Source organism: Petromyzon marinus, unplaced genomic scaffold, assembly GCF_048934315.1.
Source record: "Petromyzon marinus isolate PM22_M1 ecotype Great Lakes invasive population unplaced genomic scaffold, UKy_Petmar_22M1.pri1.0 PM_G_Scaffold_15, whole genome shotgun sequence".
Lineage (NCBI taxonomy): Eukaryota > Metazoa > Chordata > Hyperoartia > Petromyzontiformes > Petromyzontidae > Petromyzon > Petromyzon marinus.
This window is the reverse complement of record NW_027422706.1, coordinates 1505392-1525325: the sequence shown is the minus strand read 5'-3', so window position 1 is coordinate 1525325 and position 19934 is coordinate 1505392. Positions and strand designations below refer to the sequence as shown.

The window sequence follows — 19934 nt, the reverse complement described above, 5'->3', positions numbered from 1 at the left end:
ATGGGAGAAAGCGGCTGCGGTACTATTTGTGGGGGTGAGTTGTGGGGGGGGGGGGGTGCTGGGGAGATGTAGTGATGGGGAGGTGGGGCTGAGGGGATGTAGTGATGGGGAGCTGGGAATTAGAGGGATGAGGCTAGTGGTGGTGGTGGGGAGAGAGAGAGAAAGAGGTTGCGGTGTGGAGGGGAGTTCAGTTGCCACGTTGTGTTGTTTGGCGGTGAAGTAGGTCGAGAAACGGGAATGGATAGACAGACAACCAGGAATGGATGGACACATAATGGGGAATGGATGGACACACAACTGGGAATGGATAGACACACAACTGGGAATGGATAGACACACAACTGGGAATGGACAGACACACAACAAGGAATGGATAGACACACAACCAGGAATGGATGGACACATAATGGGGAATGGATGGACACACAACTGGGAATGGATAGACACACAACGGGGAATGGACAGACACACAACAAGGAATGGATAGACACCCAACCAGGAATGGATGGACACATAATGGGGAATGGATGGACACACAACTGGGAATGGATAGACACACAACTGGGAATGGATGGACACACAACCGGGAATGGATAGACACACAACTGGGAATGGATAGACACACAACAAGGAATGGATAGACACACAACTGGGAATGGATAGACACACAACTGGGAATGGATAGACACACAGCAAGAAATGGATGGACACACAACGAGGAATGGATAGACACACAACTGGGAATGGATAGACACACAACTGGGAATGGATAGACACACAACTGGGAATGGATAGACACACAACTGGGAATGGATAGACACACAACTGGGAATGGATAGACACACAACTGGGAATGGATAGACACACAACTGGGAATGGATAGACACATAACTGGGAATGGATATACACACAACGGGAAATGGATAGACACACAACTGGGAATGGATAGACACACAACTGGGAATGGATAGACACACAACTGGGAATGGATAGACACACAATGGGAAATGGATAGACACACAACAAGGAATGGATAGACACACAACTGGGAATGGATAGACACACAACTGGGAATGGATAGACACACAACGAGGACTGGATGGACACAACGGGGAATGGGTGGACACACAACCGGGGAACGGGTGGACACACAACCAGGAATGTATGGACACAACGGGGAATAGGTGGACACACAACCAACGTTATTTCCCTGTTGTTCTTTCACGCCCTACCTATTTCAGACCCGTAACGTCCCTCTCTATTATGGCAAAAGGCTTGAGAACAACGCCCCGCTGGTGTGGCATCGTAGGCCTACATGGTAATCTGCGTGTGACACAGAGATAAGTGCGGGCGAATACCGGCTGCATCGCACGCGTGAACGTGAAGTGAGCGCGGCACTGTCGGTGTTTGAAACGGTTAGAAAATGAAAGGAGACTCAGAAGAAGAGGCGATTGAGCTAAATTTGTGGAGGGTGGGGGGCGGTGAAAATTTTATTTAAGAGCATTTTCATCCCACCCCCCCCCCCAGAATCTATAAAATAAACACAATGACAAGCATCATGTTAGGCATCAGAATGGCTGTTTTGATATGGTGTGCCAAGATCAAATGTAACGCGGAGAATGTGGTTTGCAGGGCCGTACAAATGATGATGGGTCATGACAATGTTTAAGGCCCACTGTTTATGCACTTATGCTGTTGCAACGTGGGGTGAAGGCATCGATGTACAGAGTTATGCTATAGAGGAATGGCATGAAAACTGTTGGTTTATGTATTCATTTAACATTCCATTACCAAAAACGTTCTTCCGTTATCTCGGAACGTAACGTGTTTTATTTTTATAACATTCTTCGTACAACGTGAACAGCCCTTGTCACAGGCCACTTCTGGATGAGGACTTCCCCCTTGCCGTGCGGGTTGTGGAGGTCATTTTACCACGCCGATCCGTGCGAGTATTATGAGGCGGGGGACATAGGAGTAGAGTACAACAGCGTACCGTACTGCTTCTAACAGGCTCGACGTAGCCCACAACACACGACGTTCGGTTCGAAGCACTTGGTCTGTGCGCCCTTCAGTTGCTTGGGTCAACAGTGGGGCTAAGTTTTTGCCCAATCATCGCCAGCTGGATCAAAAACGTAATGAACTGACACCGATGCTCAGCTCCGTGATGACCCATTAAAACACTATCCAGTCTCAACCCTTTGCGTACCATAATATTTGCTTCATATTCTTAGTTCTTTCGGTAAAGTCACGTTGAAGGGAAACAATAAAATAATAAAATATATATAAAACAATACAAATTATCACGACGTTTCGGCCATAACACAAACGGTCGTCATCAGGTGTGTCGGTTTGCATTAATTTATTTATTTTTAAACGGTGTATTTATTTATAAAAAAAACGTCAGCGCCACGCGCAGCGATTTGGCAGTTTATTTAGAAGGACTAGTCCATCTATGTTCTGAAAAGAGGAGGGGGGAGACGAAAAAATTAATGTATGCTGTCTGAAAGCCACTGTAAGCGTGAACAATCAATTAAGACCTTATTTGATAAACCATTTCAGGTCTTAATTGATTCTTCACCCTTACAGTGGCTTTCAGACAGCATACATTAAATTTTCCGTCTCCCCCCTCCTCTTTTCAGAACATAGATGGACTAGTCCTTCTAAATAAACTGCCAAATCGCTGCGCGTGTCGAAACGTCGTGAGAATTTATTTTATTGTTTTATAGATATTTTATTATTTTATTGTTTCCCTTCAACGTGACTTTACCGAAAGAACTAAGAATATTAATTACTGCAGTCACGAAAGCTTTAAATAAAAAATATTTGCTTCATTCATCTTTCTCTGTCTCAACTCACGTCGTCGTCATCGCCCTTGCTGTTGTTGTTGTTGCTGTTGTTGTTTTTTTGCCGTTGCCGTTTGTGTTTCTGTGCAGGTTCATCAACGCTCGCCGTCGGGATAGTGCAGCCCATGATTGACCAGTCCAACCGAGCAGGCAAGTGTCCGCTCGCTGACTGAGCCATCGCCACAGAGGCACAGGCACACGAACACCCCCCCGAGTTGGTTGCTGCCGTGTCGGCTGTCACGAGAAATTTGACACCAAAACAACAGCTTACGACTCGTGCCAATTCTAAGTTAGATTTTCCAAAAAGTACGGTGGGGGGGGAGGGGGGTGGAAATAAAAGTCCACTTATTTATTTTCTGACAGTTTTTACGCACGCTCGCCAGGGAGTCGCAACTTCTCGAGGAGCCTGCCGAAATTGTCAGCGCGGCCAGAACTATTTTTGTAAAGATCCAGTGCACAAGCGGCGTGTGAACACAGCACGTGAACACAGCACGTGAACACACAGCACGTGAACACAGCACGTGACACACAGCGCGTGAACACAGCACGTGAACACAGCACGTGAACACAGCACGTGACACACAGCACGTGACACACAGCACGTGAACACAGCACGCGGGTAGATGTTGCGTATGCGATGCGCCACCTTGCCAAGGCTTGCCAGCCACAGCGTCGTTGCCCGTGCAAACTGGCACTGGTGGTGCCATCGTTTTACAAGTTTTACAAGTTGTGGGGGAGGGGGGGGCTGACAGCGCAATGGGGAGAGGACGTATGATTTCGGAAAGGGGGTCACACCAACAGGCCAGACTATCGCATATGGTAGGTCCGGATGACCTCCGTCGTGGCCATTAAGCCGACGAATCAGTCGAATTATAAAATCTGTGGTAATTCTTGTATAATTATTTAAATCATTCGGGCAGGATCTGCATGTCGTAGGCCTAGCCTAGGACTCCCCATGTATTGAAATTGGCAGAACGGTTTCGGTGATATTCTCTGAACCACCATACGTATACATACGGATAGATCAAAGGATTATTAAATAGATGTGCTACTCAAGTTACATGTCAGGGCATCAGCCACTGGGTCACGAGCGTTAGTGTTTGAAATGGAATCCCTTCCTGAATACCGTGTGCCGTTCTACAGATTGGACACTATGCAAGATTTGTTCCCTCTACTTGCAAATACTATAGGTTCTCTCTCTCTCTCGCATTTCCACTGAAGCTATGCCAATGAAGACTTGGCTTGTGACTAATCGTATGAATGCTCGAATCAAATTAACATGTTGGCCATTCTCAGTCTACTTATGGATGGATGGATTGATTCCTCCCTGATGCCTTGTCGGTCATGGGGGTTTTAGCCGTGTATCACCACGCTGGCCAGAGCAAGTTTGTGAAAGGAAGTGCCCAGGACCGGATCAGATGTCACTCACTATTGATTTGAGCTGTGGCAAGGAATTGAACTGCGGTACTCTAACTACTACGGCACTGTTCCCCCCGTAAGTGATCATAACCATTCATTATTAATGTCACAGATCAACTTTGACATCTAGTTAGTTATTCTGTTAATTTCTATTCAGCCATTGTGGCAATGCTTTGAATTAATATCTGAATGAGCAGGAGTTTGTATGAACTCCTCCTGTTCTGCAGAGTGAGAGTGAGTGGAGTTTGTATAACCTCCTCCTGTTCTGCAGAGTGAGAGTGAGTGGAGTTTGTATGATCTCCTCCTGTTCTGCAGAGTGAGAGTGAGTGGAGTTTGTATGATCTCCTGCTGTTCTGCAGAGTGAGAGTGAGTGGAGTTTCTATGACCTGCTGTTCTGCAGAGTGAGAGTGAGTGGAGTTTGTATGATCTGCTGCTGTTCTGCAGAGTGAGAGTGAGTGAGTGGAGTTTGTATGATCTCCTGCTGTTCTGCAGAGTGAGTGGAGTTTGTATGACCTCCTCCTGTTCTGCAGAGTGAGAGTGAGTGGAGTTTGTATGATCTGCTGCTGTTCTGCAGAGTGAGAGTGAGTGGAGTTTGTATGATCTGCGGCTGTTCTGCAGAGTGAGAGTGAGTGGAGTTTGTATGACCTCCTCCTGTTCTGCAGAGTGAGAGTGAGTGAGTGGAGTTTGTATGATCTCCTCCTGTTCTGCAGAGTGAGAGTGAGTGGAGTTTGTATGATCTGCTGCTGTTCTGCAGAGTGAGAGTGAGTGGAGTTTGTATGATCTCCTGCTGTTCTGCAGAGTGAGAGTGAGTGGAGTTTGTATGATCTGCTGCTGTTCTGCAGAGTGAGAGTGAGTGGAGTTTGTATGACCTCCTCCTGTTCTGCAGAGTGAGAGTGAGTGAGTGGAGTTTGTATGATCTCCTGCTGTTCTGCAGAGTGAGTGGAGTTTGTATGGCCTCCTCCTGCTCTGAAGAGTGAGAGTGAGTGAGTGGAGTTTGTATGATATGCTGCTGTTCTGCAGAGTGAGAGTGAGTGGAGTTTGTATGACCTCCTCGTGTTCTGCAGAGTGAGAGTGAGTGAGTGGAGTTTGTATGATCTCCTGCTGTTCTGCAGAGTGAGTGGAGTTTGTATGACCTCCTCCTGTTCTGCAGAGTGAGAGTGAGTGGAGTTTGTATGACCTCCTCCTGTTCTGCAGAGTGAGAATGAGTGAGTGGAGTTTGTATGATCTCCTGCTGTTCTGCAGATTGAGAGTGAGTTGAGTTTGTATGATCTGCTGCTGTTCTGCAGAGTGATAGTGAGTGGAGTTTGTATGATCTCCTGCTGTTCTGCAGAGTGAGAGTGAGTGGAGTTTGTATGACCTCCTCCTGTTCTGCAGAGTGAGAGTGAGTGGAGTTTGTATGATCTGCTGCTGTTCTGCAGAGTGAGAGTGAGTGGAGTTTGTATGATCTCCTGCTGTTCTGCAGAGTGAGAGTGAGTGGAGTTTGTATGATCTGCTGCTGTTCTGCAGAGTGAGAGTGAGTGGAGTTTGTATGACCTCCTCCTGTTCTGCAGAGTGAGAGTGAGTGAGTGGAGTTTGTATGATCTCCTGCTGTTCTGCAGAGTGAGTGGAGTTTGTATGACCTCCTCCTGTTCTGCAGAGTGAGAGTGAGTGGAGTTTGTATGATCTGCTGCTGTTCTGCAGAGTGAGAGTGAGTGGAGTTTGTATGACCTCCTCCTGTTCTGCAGAGTGAGAATGAGTGAGTGGAGTTTGTATGATCTCCTGCTGTTCTGCAGATTGAGAGTGAGTTGAGTTTGTATGATCTGCTGCTGTTCTGCAGAGTGATAGTGAGTGGAGTTTGTATGATCTCCTGCTGTTCTGCAGAGTGATAGTGAGTGGAGTTTGTATGACCTCCTGTTGTTCTGCAGAGTGAGTGTGAGTGGAGTTTGTATGACCTCCTGTTCTGCAGAGTGATTGTGGCGTTTGTAGATTATCTCCCCCAGTTCTGCATCTGTTTCCTCTAGATTTTCCATCATTCCTCCTCCCGCAGTTAAACACAAACACAAGTGCAAACTGGAATTGATTGAATAAATATCCCAGTGGCTAAAAAAAAGTACCGGACGATTACTCATTCGGGATTACACGCAGCAGCAGCGGCAGCAACAGCAAAATCGCTCTCCCTACCGCGGACAACTTTGGCAGGAAAAGTCTTGAGACACGTGAGTGAGGCTTTGAAGTCAACACCTCGATATGCGTACGTTCGATATCTCGAACTTTGGATTTGTGACCATTGCTTTAAGCAGAGGAAGGACCTAACAGAGAATGGGTTGACGACAGCGGAAGAGATTGGGTGTCAGTGTGATGTGGTGCACTACTTGAGCGTAATACAAAGCAGAGAGAGAGAAAAGTGGAAATGACAAATGATGGAATGTGCAGTGGACACCTAACGGGGCCACGTGTCCATGAATCGTGGTGATGATGATGATATAATTACTTTAAACGAAAGGCTAAATATAAAGTATGATCAAGTATAAAATACAATATAAGTGTACGACGCTACAGGAAGGCATAATACAGAGTGGTTTTTGGGGGGTTAGATCGTGTAAATATACATGTGTCGTTAAACCCACTGACCACCCGACACAGCCAATTACTAAGGTTTGTCACGTAAACAAACTTTACATAAACCGTATTAACTTCACATCTCTATTTACGCGATCTACCACCCCCCCCACTCACCCAAAAAAAATAACCCTGTACTATGCATTATATTGGTCGCGTCAGCCTGCTTGTTAAGCCGAGGTTTTGCAGTCCATGAAGGAGTCGTGGTAGCTGTGTTCTGATTTAGATCTGGAGCGATGGGATAGCTTCGTGGGTAGACGCTGCTGGGTTGAGATGCCGGCAGTGGCTCAGGGAGGCCTTCATCCAGCAGTGGATTGGTGCGAAAGAATCCTAAATACATGGCTGATGATATTATTGACCCCATGCACAACACCGCAGGTGTTCTCTCTCAAGCGAGAATGTTCACAGCTGCCAGTGAGTTGAAGGATTTCGAATTTTTAATCCGACTTGGGGGGGTTGGCTCAACCCATCATCCTCTGCCTCCAGCGGAGGTGGGGGGAGGGTCGATAAATTGGGTACCACTTTGTTTTGGAAGTCAACAGCGATTTGCCTTCACAAAAATGAACTGAAATAAAATATAATTATATGAGCAGTCTCCAACCCTTATACATCGCTCTCTGGGCTATGTGCAGTGTAGGAGGGCCATTGTCCGAAACGTCGCCTTATACAGGGACTCCTCTGCTTACGAACGTTCGACTTTCAGAGATTTGAAAAACCTGTCCGTATGTCATGTAGATGCTACATGAAGAACCAGTGGCATCTACATCTACAGAACGTGAAGAACCAGTGGCATCTACATCTGCAGAACGCGAAGAACCAGTGGCATCTACATCTACAGAACTTAAATAACTAGTGGCATCTACATCTACAGAATGTGAAGAACCAGTGGCATCTACATCTGCAAAACTTAAATAACCAGTGGCATCTACATCTACAGAACGTGAAGAACCAGTGGCATCTACATCTGTAGAACGTGAAGAACCAGTGGCATCTACATCTGCAGAACTTAAATAACTAGTGGCATCTACATCTGCAGAACGTGAAGAACCAGTAGCATCTACATCTGTAGAACGTGAAGAACCAGTGGCATCTACATCTGCAGAACGTGAAGAACCAGTGGCATCTACATCTACAAAACTTAAATAACTAGTGGCATCTACATCTGCAGAACGTGAAGAACCAGTAGCATCTACATCTGCAGAACGTGAAGAACCAGTGGCATCTACATCTACAGAACGTGAAGAACCAGTGGCATCTACAGCTGCAGAACGTGAAGAACCAGTGGCATCTACATCTGTAGAACGTGAAGAACCAGTGGCATCTACACCTGCAGAACGTGAAGAACCAGTGACATCTATATCTGCAGAACTTGAAGAACCAGTGGCATCTACATCTACAGAACGTGAAGAACCAGTGGCATCTACATCTACAGAACGTGAAGAACCAGTGGCATCTACATCTACAGAACGTGAAGAACCAGTAGCATCTACATCTGCAGAACGTGAAGAACCAGTGGCATCTACATCTGCAGAATTTAAAGAACCAGTGGCATCTACATCTACAGAACTTGAAGAACCAGTGGCATCTACATCTGCAGAACATGAAGAACCAGTGGCATCTACATCTGCAGAATTTAAAGAACCAGTGGCATCTACATCTACAGAACTTGAAGAACCAGTGGCATCTACATCTGCAGAACATGAAGAACCAGTGGCATCTACATCTACAGAACTTAAAGAACCAGTGGCATCTACATCTACAGAACTTAAAGAACCAGTGGCATCTACATCTGCAGAACTTAAAGAACCAGTGGCATCTACATCTGCAGAACTTAAAGAACCAGTGGCATCTACATCTGCAGGAGATTATACAACTTTTAAAGCGCATTCCCCGTGTTTAGTGTACACGCCGTACAACACGTTTGGAGTAAAGTTACGAACAGAGACCTCTGGAACGAAACTCGTTCGTAAGTCGAGGAGTCCTCGTTGTATATAAAAAGTCACTGCCAAAGCACAATCACCAAATTCTAAGTTCTCTCTCCCTGTGTGGACGTGGGAGGGGTGCGGGTTCCACCGACCACTGCTCCACCCTCTATGCTCCACGCTCATCCCCGTCCAGAGGAATGTGGAATTTCCACCGCCGTGCAAGCACGTGGCTCTTGACGTCTTACGGCCTCTGTGGCCGCCATGTTGGGTAAGTAGGTACCGCTGTTTTGGACGAGCGTTTGCAGCCATGTTGGGTGAGTAGTTTCAGCCATCTTGGGTGAGTAATTTGCCGCCATTATTGGGGGAGGAATTTTTTGCCTTGAGGGCCGTTTTCACAGTAGCAGTCAAAGTAATCGACTCAGCAAAGGCCCTGTGAATCGATTCCAGAGACGAACCATAGCATCAGATTAAAATTTACGATTCCCAATTTTGTATGGCAGTAATCGAAGAATCGATTACTGTTTGTATTTTGCAGGCGAGGTAACAAAAGCGACCCGCGCAAAAACTCCTCCTCGACACGATTGTTCCCTACATAGTACAGCGTAATTAATTAACACAATTAATGAACACTTTACCTCATGATTATCGTATTTTAGCTTAAGTCGAGTTTTTTTAAAATTTTGTTTTGTTGTTGTTGTTCACTGGTGGTGGGGTGGGGATTGCTCAATATTGGTGACGACCTCGAGCAGAGAGACGGGGTCAGGGTCAGCGTGACCTGGCTGAAGGGAGGGGTACGTGAGGGATACATGAGGGGGATACGTGAGGGATACGTGAGGGGATACGTGAGAGGGATACGTGAGGGGGATACGTGAGGGGATACGTGAGGGGATACGTGAGGGGATACGTGGGGGGATACGCGAGGGGGATACGTGAGGGGATACGTGAGGGGATACGTGAGAGGGATACGTGAGGGGGATACGTGAGGGGATACGTGAGGGGATACATGAGAGGGATACGTGAGAGGGATACGTGAGGGGATACATGAGGGGGAAACGTGAGGGGATACGTGAGGGGGATACGTGAGGGATACGTGAGGGGATACGTGAGAGGGATACGTGAGGGGATATGTGAGGGATACGTGAGGGGATACATGAAGGGGATACGTGAGGGGATACGTGAGGGATACGTGAGGGGATACGTGAGGGGGATACGTGGGGGGATACGTGAGGGATACGTGAGGGGGATACGTGAGGGATACGTGAGGGGATACGTGAGGGGATACGTGGGGGATACGTGAGGGGATACGTGAGGGATACGTGAGGGGATACGTGAGGGGATACGTGGGGGGATACGTGGGGGGGATACGTGAGGGGGATACGTGAGGGGATACGTGAGGGGGATACGTGAGGGATACGTGAGGGGATACGTGAGGGGATACGTGGGGGGGATACGTGAGGGGGATACGTGAGGGGATACGTGAGGGGGATACGTGAGGGGATACGTGAGGGGATACGTGAGGGGATACGCGAGGGGATACGTGAGGACGTGTGACCAACAGCACAAAGGCGGTGAGGAGGAGGAGGGCGATGTTGGTGATGTCGTGTAAAATGATGAGTGATGTGGAAGATGATCACAACGCGTGGTGGTGATGGTGTAAGACGGCGCTGCGGGTGTAGATGTTGGTGTTGGTGAGTGACGGTGAAGTGGAGGTGGTGATGGTGTGGAGGTGATTGTGATGTGTGTGTGATAGTTTGAGTGTTGTTCGTGTGTGTGGAGGGGTGATGGTGTGGAGGTGATTGTGATGTGTGGGTGTGATAGTTTGAGTGTTGTTCGTGTGTGTGGAGGGTGGGGGGTGATGGTGTGGAGGTGATTGTGATGTGTGGGTGTGATAGTTTGAGTGTTGTTCGTGTGTGTGGAGGGTGGGGAGGGTGATGCAGCGTAAGGGGTGTGAGAGAGTGTGATAATGGGGGGATTGATGTGAGTGATAATGTGATGGTTGTGGTGTAATGGTGTACATGACGATGATATGGAAATGATGATGTGGTGGTGTAAGTGTTGCGAGGGATGGTGGGAGTCATGGTTCGAGTGATAGTGGAGTAGGTGACGGGAGTGATTGTGTAAGACTTGATGTTGTGAGCAGTGCCGTGATGATGTGAATGGTGATGGGAGAAATGCTGCGAATATTGGTAGTGAGTGATGTTGGAAGGGGCACTGCGGAGGTGAGATGTTAACTACCTCGCCAGGTGTACAGAAAGTCGTGGGTTAGATCCCGACCCTGACGACGCCTGCTGTGTATTTGGAGTTTGCGGTGTCTCTCTCTGTGTGGTGAGATGTTAACTACCTCGCTAGGTGTACAGGAAGGCGTGGGTTCGATCCCGTCCCTGACGACGCCTGCTGTGTATTTGGAGTTTGCGGTGTCTCTCTCTCTCCCCGTGGTCGCGTAGATTTTTCTCCGGCTCCGGCTTTCCCTCCACATTTATATAATCAACGTGCGTTTAGAGTATTTGGCTGCTATACATTTCCACGTGAATGAGCCACTTTGTTGAGCTATAATTTGTGGCCAGGTCGCTTCTGAAAAAGAGCTTTACAGCTCGGTGGGATTTACCTTGTTAAATAAATACTGTATAGTAATTTACCGTCTATTGGAACCCCACTTCTCTGCTTTCTCTATGTGCTGTGAAGAAGGGCCATTGCCTGAAACGTCACCAGTAAATATACCCTTTCTTTTTAAGGTAACAGTCCTCTTGACGAATATGTTGAATTTTATTCGTGACACCACTGCCAATGCAGCAGCGTCGCCGCCACATACATTTTAGACCGATATCATTAGACTTGGCTCACCGTCTCCGCTGTGTGCAGGAATGCTCCAAGAGGAAGCGGGCCGGGGTGAGTGTGGGGGTGAGGAGCGGACGCAGGCCCTGCTGGTGAGCGACTGCCTGCCGTGCGGAGGGTGTCCGTCGGCGGGTGAGCGCGTGCTCATGGCTCAGCGGAATCCCAAGCAGCTGATGGACGTGCTGCACCCGCCAGAGGTGACGATGCTCTGGGGGAAACCACGACTACATTCGCACAACTGTAAACACACACTCGGTCACCTGCGCAGCTACGAACACTGCAACAGCAGCAGCCGCCGTTCGCCACTAAGCGGCGGCGATGTCACCACTGCGTCCTGCGCCAGGCCGGGTGCACGTTGAGGACGCGTGAAGTGTCGAAGGCTCGCTGACGGGAGCTCACGGAACAGACCCAGGTGGTACCGTGGGTTGACTGACTGAGGCGATTGGTAGATGCACCACCAGCTGCGTGCCGCCTACCGTACCCAAACTCGCTGCATTTTAGCCGCCCCTCTCGCTCCGCTCGTCGTTCCCGCTCGTCGTTGTGAGCGTCGCTCCTCCGCCCTCCGTTGTTGTTGGAGGGCGACCGCCTCCAACCGCCCGGCTACAAATACATCCGCGTGTGTACGTACGGTGACGTGCGCAAAGACAAATACCCCACCCGTGGCGTTGACGGGCCTTTGGGGCGAGCGCCGTGAAGACCGGCACAGCGCGCGAGGCAAACGTTTACCACGCACCGCACCGGGGCGCTCGTTCTAAGAGTCGGCCGAGGGGAGGCCCGGGACCGGTTCGCGTCTGTCGTCACCGAGGTTGGCCGCAAGCGAGAATCGAATCGATCCCGGGTCGTCGACGCGGTGCGTGAACCGCCGCGCTGCCGCTCGCCACTACGCCGACCCGCACGCGCCCCAAACGCGACCGCCGCCTACGCCGCCGCCCCGTGGACTCGCGAGCGCCGAAGGCCTCGTCGGCCGAGTGGCTGGCGTGGCTGGCGGCGCTGCGTGGACGCGGCGGAGAAGGCACGCAGACTCACGGAGCTTCCTGCACGGCCTGGGTGAGGGGCCCTCGATCGCAACTCGCACGGTCACACCCCCTCACTCACTCACACTCACACCTCCTCACTCACTCACACTCACTCACTCACACCTCCTCACTCACTCACTCACACTCACTCACTCACTCACACCTCCTCACTCACACTCACTCACACTCACACCCCCTCACTCACACCCCCTCACTCACTCACACTCACATCTCCTCACTCACACTCACTCACACCTCCTCACTCACACACTCACACCTCCTCACTCACTCACTCACACCCCCTCACTCACTCACTCACACACTCACACCCCCTCACTCACACACTCACACCTCCTCACTCACACCCCCTCACTCACACCTCCTCACTCACTCACTCACACTCACACCTCCTCACTCACTCACACCTCCTCACTCACTCACACCTCCTCACTCACACCCCCTCACTCACACCTCCTCACTCACTCACACTCACACCTCCTCACTCACACACTCACACCTCCTCACACACTCACTCACACACACTCACTCACACACACACACTCATACACTCACACTCACACACACACTCACTCACTCACACTCACACCTCCTCACTCACTCACACCTCCTCACTCACACCCCCTCACTCACACCTCCTCACACACTCACACCTCCTCACTCACTCACACCCCCTCACTCACACCCCCTCACTCACACCTTCTCACTCACACCTCCTCACTCACTCACACCTTCTCACTCACACCTCCTCATTCACACCTCCTCACTCACACCTCCTCACTCACACCCCCTCACTCACACTCCCTCACTCACATCCCCTCACACTATCTCACTCACACCTCCTCACTCACACTCCCTCACTCACATCCCCTCACACTCCCTCACTCACACCTCCTCACTCACACTCCCTCACTCACATCCCCTCACACTCCCTCACTCACACCCCCTCACTCACACTCCCTCACTCACATCCCCTCACACTCCCTCACTCACACCCCCTCACTCACACTCCCTCACTCACATCCCCTCACACTCCCTCACTCACACCTCCTCACTCACACTCCCTCACTCACATCCCCTCACACTCCCTCACTCACACCTCCTCACTCACACTCCCTCACTCACACCTCCTCACTCACACCCCTTCACTCACACCTCCTCACTCACACCTCCTCACTCACACCCCCTCACTCACACCTCCTCACTCACACCCTCACTCACACCTCCTCACTCACACTGGCTCACTCACACCTCCTCCTCCAAAGACGGCGAGTTGAGTTGATGCCAAAGAGCTCCATTTTGGTCTCATCTGATCACAACACTTTCACCCAGTTGTCCTCTGAATCATTCAGATGTTCATTGGCAAACTTCAGACGGTCATGTATATGTGCTTCTTGAGCAGGGGGACCTTGCGGGCGCTGCAGGATTTCAGTCCTTCACGGCGTAATGTGTTACCAATTGTTTTCTTGGTGACTATGATCCCAGCTGCCTTGAGATCATTGACAAGATCCTCCCGTGTAGTTCTGGGCTGATTCCTCACCGTTCTTATGATCATTGAAACTCCACGAGGTGAGAACTTGCATGGAGCCCCAGGTCGAGGGAGTTTGACAGTTCTTTTGTGTTTTTCCATTTGCGAATAATCTCACCAACTGTTGTCACCTTCTCACCAAGCTGCTTGGCAATGGTCTTGTAGCCCATTCCAGCCTTGTGTAGGTCTACAATCTTGTCCCTGACATCCTTGGAGAGCTCTTTGGTCTTGGCCATGGTGGAGAGTTTGGAATCTGATTGATTGATTGCTTCTGTGGACAGGTGTCTTTTATACAGGTAACAAGCTGAGATTAGGAGCACTTCTTTTAAGAGTGTGCTCCTAATCTCAGCTCGTTACCTGTATAAAAGACACCTGGGAGCCAGAAATCTTTCTAATTGAGAGGGGTCAAATACTTATTTCCTTCATTAAAATGCAAATCAATTTATAACATTTTTGACATGCGTTTTTATGGATTTTTTGGTGTTATTCTGTCTCTCACTGTTCAAATTAACCTACCATTGCAATTATAGACTGATCATTTTTTTGTCAGTGGGCAAACGTACAAAATCAGCAGGGGATCAAATACTTTTTTCCCTCACTGTAAGTGGATGAGTGGGTGGGTGAGCAGGTGGGTGAGTGGTGGGTGAGTGGGTGGGTGAGTTAGTGGGTGAGCGGGTGGGCGAGTGAGTAGTTGAGTGGGTGTGCGGGTGTGTGAGTGAGTGGGTGAGCGGGTGGGTGAGCGGGTGGGCGAGTGAGTAGTTGAGTGGGTGAGCGAGTGGGTGAGCGGGTGGGTGAGTGGGTAAGTGAGTGAGCCTCACCTGCAGCATGGGTGGACAGCAGCTCGGCCGTCACCAGCAAGTGAGTGAAGTGGAAGAGGGACGACGTGAACTCCTCCTCCTCCGCAGCTGCCCACCGTGCACACGAGGCCACCGCGGGGTTCACCGCGGGGTTCACCGCGGGGTTCACCGCGGGGTTCACCGCGTTCTACTAAAGCAAACTAAAACTGCCTTTTATTTGACCAGGCAAGGCCCCGGTGAGTTGCTGTGCAGCGCTGTTTTAGAAGCGACCCGGCCACCGCAAATGACAGCCCCACGAAGTGGGCCGCTGTCGTCGCCGCGTCAAGAAGCGTGAACAACAATAATGTTGCATCGGAGGGGATGGTGCTCGTAACGTTACAAAAAAGGGCAGAATGAAAGTTCTCGATTTGAAGCTTTCGTGACTGCAAGGATCCACGCTCTTTGGTTCTATTCGGTAAAGTCACGTAGGTAAAAAAATTTAAACAAAAATCACGACGTTTCAGGCCACAACACAAGCGGCCTTCATCAGGTGACAGTCTGGTCCCTTCAGCTGATGAAGGCCGCTTGTGTTGTGGCCGAAACGTCGTGATTTTTGTTTTAATTTTTTACCTACGTGACTTTACCGAATAGAACCAAAGAGTACAGAATGAAAGTGTTAATCTTTTTTAAAAAAATACATTTTTTGGAAGTGTTGCATTCACAAATTTGGCTCAAAATTTTTTTTGTTATTCATGGCAACCCATTTTTCTAACCATCCATCCGTTTGGCGTTAAAAACCATTTAACGCTACTGCTACCTCACACCTCCAATGTGCACGGTTGGTTACGTACAATGCGAAATACGTTCAACATACACACATACCCTCTTGTGTCCATCTAATTCATTGACTGAAGTGTAAGTGTGATTATAAATGCATTCTTTGTTAAGTAAAAATAAACACAATTTTAATAATTTTAATCAGAATGTCTTACTGACTGGCAATCATTACATACTTTATTAAAATCGATTTTTTTTAATTTGTTCATTCATGCACCATTATGATTTTGTTGAGATCTCTGCTCCACATCTTAAACCACACATTTCTAACTTAATCCCCTTGTACTGCCGGTGTGCACAGAGGAGTGGAGGGATGGGGGGATTAAAATAACGTGCCCATTATTTCATCTGCTCCACCGCCGGGGGCAGCGGTGGTGGTGGTGCCCGGCACCAGCTGCAGCTGCAGGGTGACAGCCGCTCACTCAGCCGGCCACTCACTCAACCAGCCACTCACCCAGCCACTCACCCAGCCGCTCACCCAGCCACTCACCCTGCCACTCACCCAGCCACTCACCTACCCACTCACCCAGCCAGCCACTCACCCAGCCACTCACCCAGCCACTCACCCAGCCAGCCACTCATCCAGCCACTCACCCACCCACTTACCCACTCACCCACCCACCTACTCACCCACTCATCCACCCACCCACTCACCCACCAACTCACCCACCCACTCACCCACCAACCCACTCACCCACCAACCCACCCACCTACTCACCCACCCACTCACCCACCCACTCACCCACCCACCCACTCACTCACCAACCCACTCACCCACCCAACTACTCACCCACCCACTCACCCACCCACCCACTCACTCACCCACCAAACCACTCACCCACCCACCTACTCACCCACTCATGGGTGAGTGGGTGGGTGGGTGGGTGAGTGGGTGGCTGCGTGGGTGAGTGAGTGAGGCGTGGATGGGTGGGTGGTTTGGTGAGCGGGTGGGTGGGTGGGTGAGTGAGTGGGTGGGTGAGTGAGTGGGTAGGGAGTGAGTAGGTGGGTGGGTGGGTGAGTGAGTGGGTGTGTGAGTGAGTGAGTTGGTGGGTGGGTGAGTGAGTGGGTGGTGGTGATGCTGCCGCTGACGATGGTGACAATAATGATGTTGATTATGAGTTTCTCACACCATCAGCTTCAGCAGAATCATCAGCATCATCATCAGAATCATCAGCATCATCAGCATCATCATCAGCTTCATCATCAGCATCATCATCGGCTTCAGCAGAATCATCATCATCAGCATTATCGGCATCTTCATCGTCATCATCGTCATCACCGTCACTGCGGTGGTGGTGGTGGTGGTGACGGTGTTTGTGAGCTGACTGTCACCATGGTGACGGTGGTGGTGGTGACGGTGATGGTGAGCTGACTGTCACCATGGTGACGGTGGTGGTGACTGTCACCATGGTGACGGTGATGGTGAGCTGTCTGTCACCATGGTGACGGTGGTGGTGGTGACGGTGATGGTAAGCTGACTGTCACCATGGTGATGGTGGTGACGGTGGTGGTGGTGAGCTGACTGTCACCATGGTGACGGTGGTAGTGAGCTGACTGTCACCATGCTGATGGTGAGCTGACGGTGATGGTGAGCTGACTGTCACCATGGTGATGGTGAGCTGACGGTGATGGTGAGCTGACTGTCACCATGGTGGTGGTGAGCTGACTGTCACCATGGTGACGGTGGTGGTGAGCTGACTGTCACCATGGTGGTGGTGAGCTCACCATCACCATGGTGACGGTGGTGGTGAGCTGCTGATCGTCTTCATGCCTTCAATGTCTCCCCCAGCTCCTCCACGACTTCCACCCCAAGAAGAAGCAGAAGACCAAAGGCGTCTACAAGGTGAGTGGCTGGTGAGCGAGCCGCTGGTTAGCAGGTGAGCGGGTGGGTGAATGGGTGGGTGGGTGAGAGGGGTGAGCGGGTGGGTGAGTGGGCAGGCGGGCGAGGAGGTGGGTAGATGAGCGGGCGAGCGAGCCGCGGGTGAGCGGGTGAGGAGGCGAGTGAGCGGGTGAGCAGGTGAGCTAAGTGGGTCTCATGGTGATGGTGGTGGTGGTGATGATGATGGCGGCGATGATGATGGCTGCAGTGGGTCTCATGGTGGTGGTGGTGGTGGTGATGGTGGTGGCGGCGATGATGATGGCTGTAGTGGGTCTCATGGTGGTGGTGATGATGATCATTTCACTGCTTCCCTCCCTCCCCTCCCTCCCCGCGTAGACGAAGAGCAGGCAGCCGCTGTGCACCAGCCAGATCTTCGCGCAGGACGAGCACACGACTCAGACGGAGCTCTTCTCTGCCAAGTTTGAGCTGGCGCAGAGCAGCGCTGCCAAGCGCAGGATGTCACTCAAACCCGTGTGGGTGCCCGCACGCTCACCCACCCACTCACTCGCTCACCCACTCACTCACTCACCCACTCACTCACCCGCCCACTCACTCACTCACCCACTCACTCACTCAATCACCCACTCACTCACCCGCCCACCCACTCACTCACTCACCCACCCACCCACCCACTCACTCACCGACTCACTCACCCACTCACTCACCCACTCACCCACTCACTCACCCACTCAACCACCCACTCACTCACTCACCCACCCACCCACTCACCCACTCACTCACCCACTCACTCACTCACTCACCCACCCACCCACCCACTCACTCACCTACTCACTCACCCACTCACTCACCCACTCACCCACTCACTCACCCACCCACCCACTCAACCACCCACTCACTCACTCACCCACCCACCCACTCACCCACTCACTCACCCACTCACTCGCCCACTCACCCACAAACTCACCCACCCACTCATCCACTCACTCACCCGCCCACCCTGACGTCGCGTGTGCGTGCGTGCGTGTGTGTGCGTATGTCTACGTGCGTGTGTGTGAGTGTGTGTCTGCGTGTGTGTGTGTGTCTGCGTGCGTGCGTGTGTCTGTGCATGTGTGTGTCTGCGTGCGTGTGTGTGTCTGTGCATGTGTGTGCGTGTGTGTGTCTGCGTGCGTGTGTCTGTGCATGTGTGTGTGTCTGCGTGCGTATGCGTGCATGTGTGTGTCTGCGTGCGTATGCGTGCATGTGTGTGTCTGTGCATGTGTGTGCGTGTGTGTGTCTGTGCATGTGTGTGCGTCTGCGTGCGTGCGTGTGTGTGTTTGTGCATGTGTGTGTGTCTGCGTGCGTGTGTGTGTGTGTCTGCGTGCGTGTGTGTGTGTCTGCGTGTGTGTGTGTGTGTCTGCGTGCGTGTGTGTGACTGTGTGTGTGTGCTGCGCTCTTTTCAGGTTGGGGACAAATCTCTTCCAGAAGAATCCCAAGCACGTGTCGGTGCTGTCGGAGAGGTGAGCACCTCGCACCGCTGATGGTGATGATGGTGATGATGGTGATGGTGTTGATGGTGTTGATGATGGTGTTGATGGTGTTGTTGATGATGATGATGGTGTTGTTTATGGTGTTGATGGTGTTGATGGTGGTGTTGATGTTGTTGATGTTATTGATGGTGTTGTTGATGTTGATGTTATTGATGGTGTTGTTGATGTTGTTGATGTTGTTGCAGCAGTATCAGCTACGAGAAGCCGCTGTCACCTGTCCAGGTGGCAGCGCTCAGGGCGGAGAGAATCGCTAAGGAGAAGAAGGTGAGAGGGGGGGTGGGGGGGAGAGTGGGGGGAGAGTGGGGGGGGGGAGTGGAGGGAGAGTGGGGGGAGAGTGGGGCGAGGGTGGGTGACTGAGTGCGTGGGTGAGTGGTGGGTGGATGGGTGAACATGCAAACACACATGACTCTGATAATAACAATATGATGCATTGTCTTCAATAACAATGTAACTATAGCGATATGATGCATTGTCTTTAATAACAATGTAACCGTAAAAATAGTATGCATTGTCTTCAATAACAATGTAACTATAACACTAGGATGCATTGTCTTTAATAACAATGTAACTGTAACAATATGATGCATTGTCTTTAATAACAATGTAACCGTAAAAAGAGTATGCATTGTCTTCAACAACACTAACTATAACAATAGGATACATTGTCTTTAATAACAATGTAACTGTAACAATAGGATGCATTGTCTTCAATAACAATGTAACTATATCTTCTTTGGTTCTTTCGGTAAAGTCACGTAGAATGATAATAAAATAAT

At 50.4% G+C, this 19934-nt stretch overlaps 1 protein-coding gene across 1 annotated transcript in view; it reads left to right on the top strand.

Moving 5' to 3' along the window:
• The window catches only part of LOC142910720 (uncharacterized), a 39854-nt gene that overhangs the window by 7712 nt on the left and 12208 nt on the right, over positions 1-19934 (top strand). Inside the window, exons 2-7 of the mRNA XM_076060116.1 lie at positions 2934-2993; positions 11645-11814; positions 17582-17635; positions 18008-18144; positions 19072-19128; positions 19344-19422. Coding sequence (XP_075916231.1) covers positions 2934-2993; positions 11645-11814; positions 17582-17635; positions 18008-18144; positions 19072-19128; positions 19344-19422 — 557 coding nt within the window. The remainder of the gene's footprint in view (positions 1-2933; positions 2994-11644; positions 11815-17581; positions 17636-18007; positions 18145-19071; positions 19129-19343; positions 19423-19934) is intronic.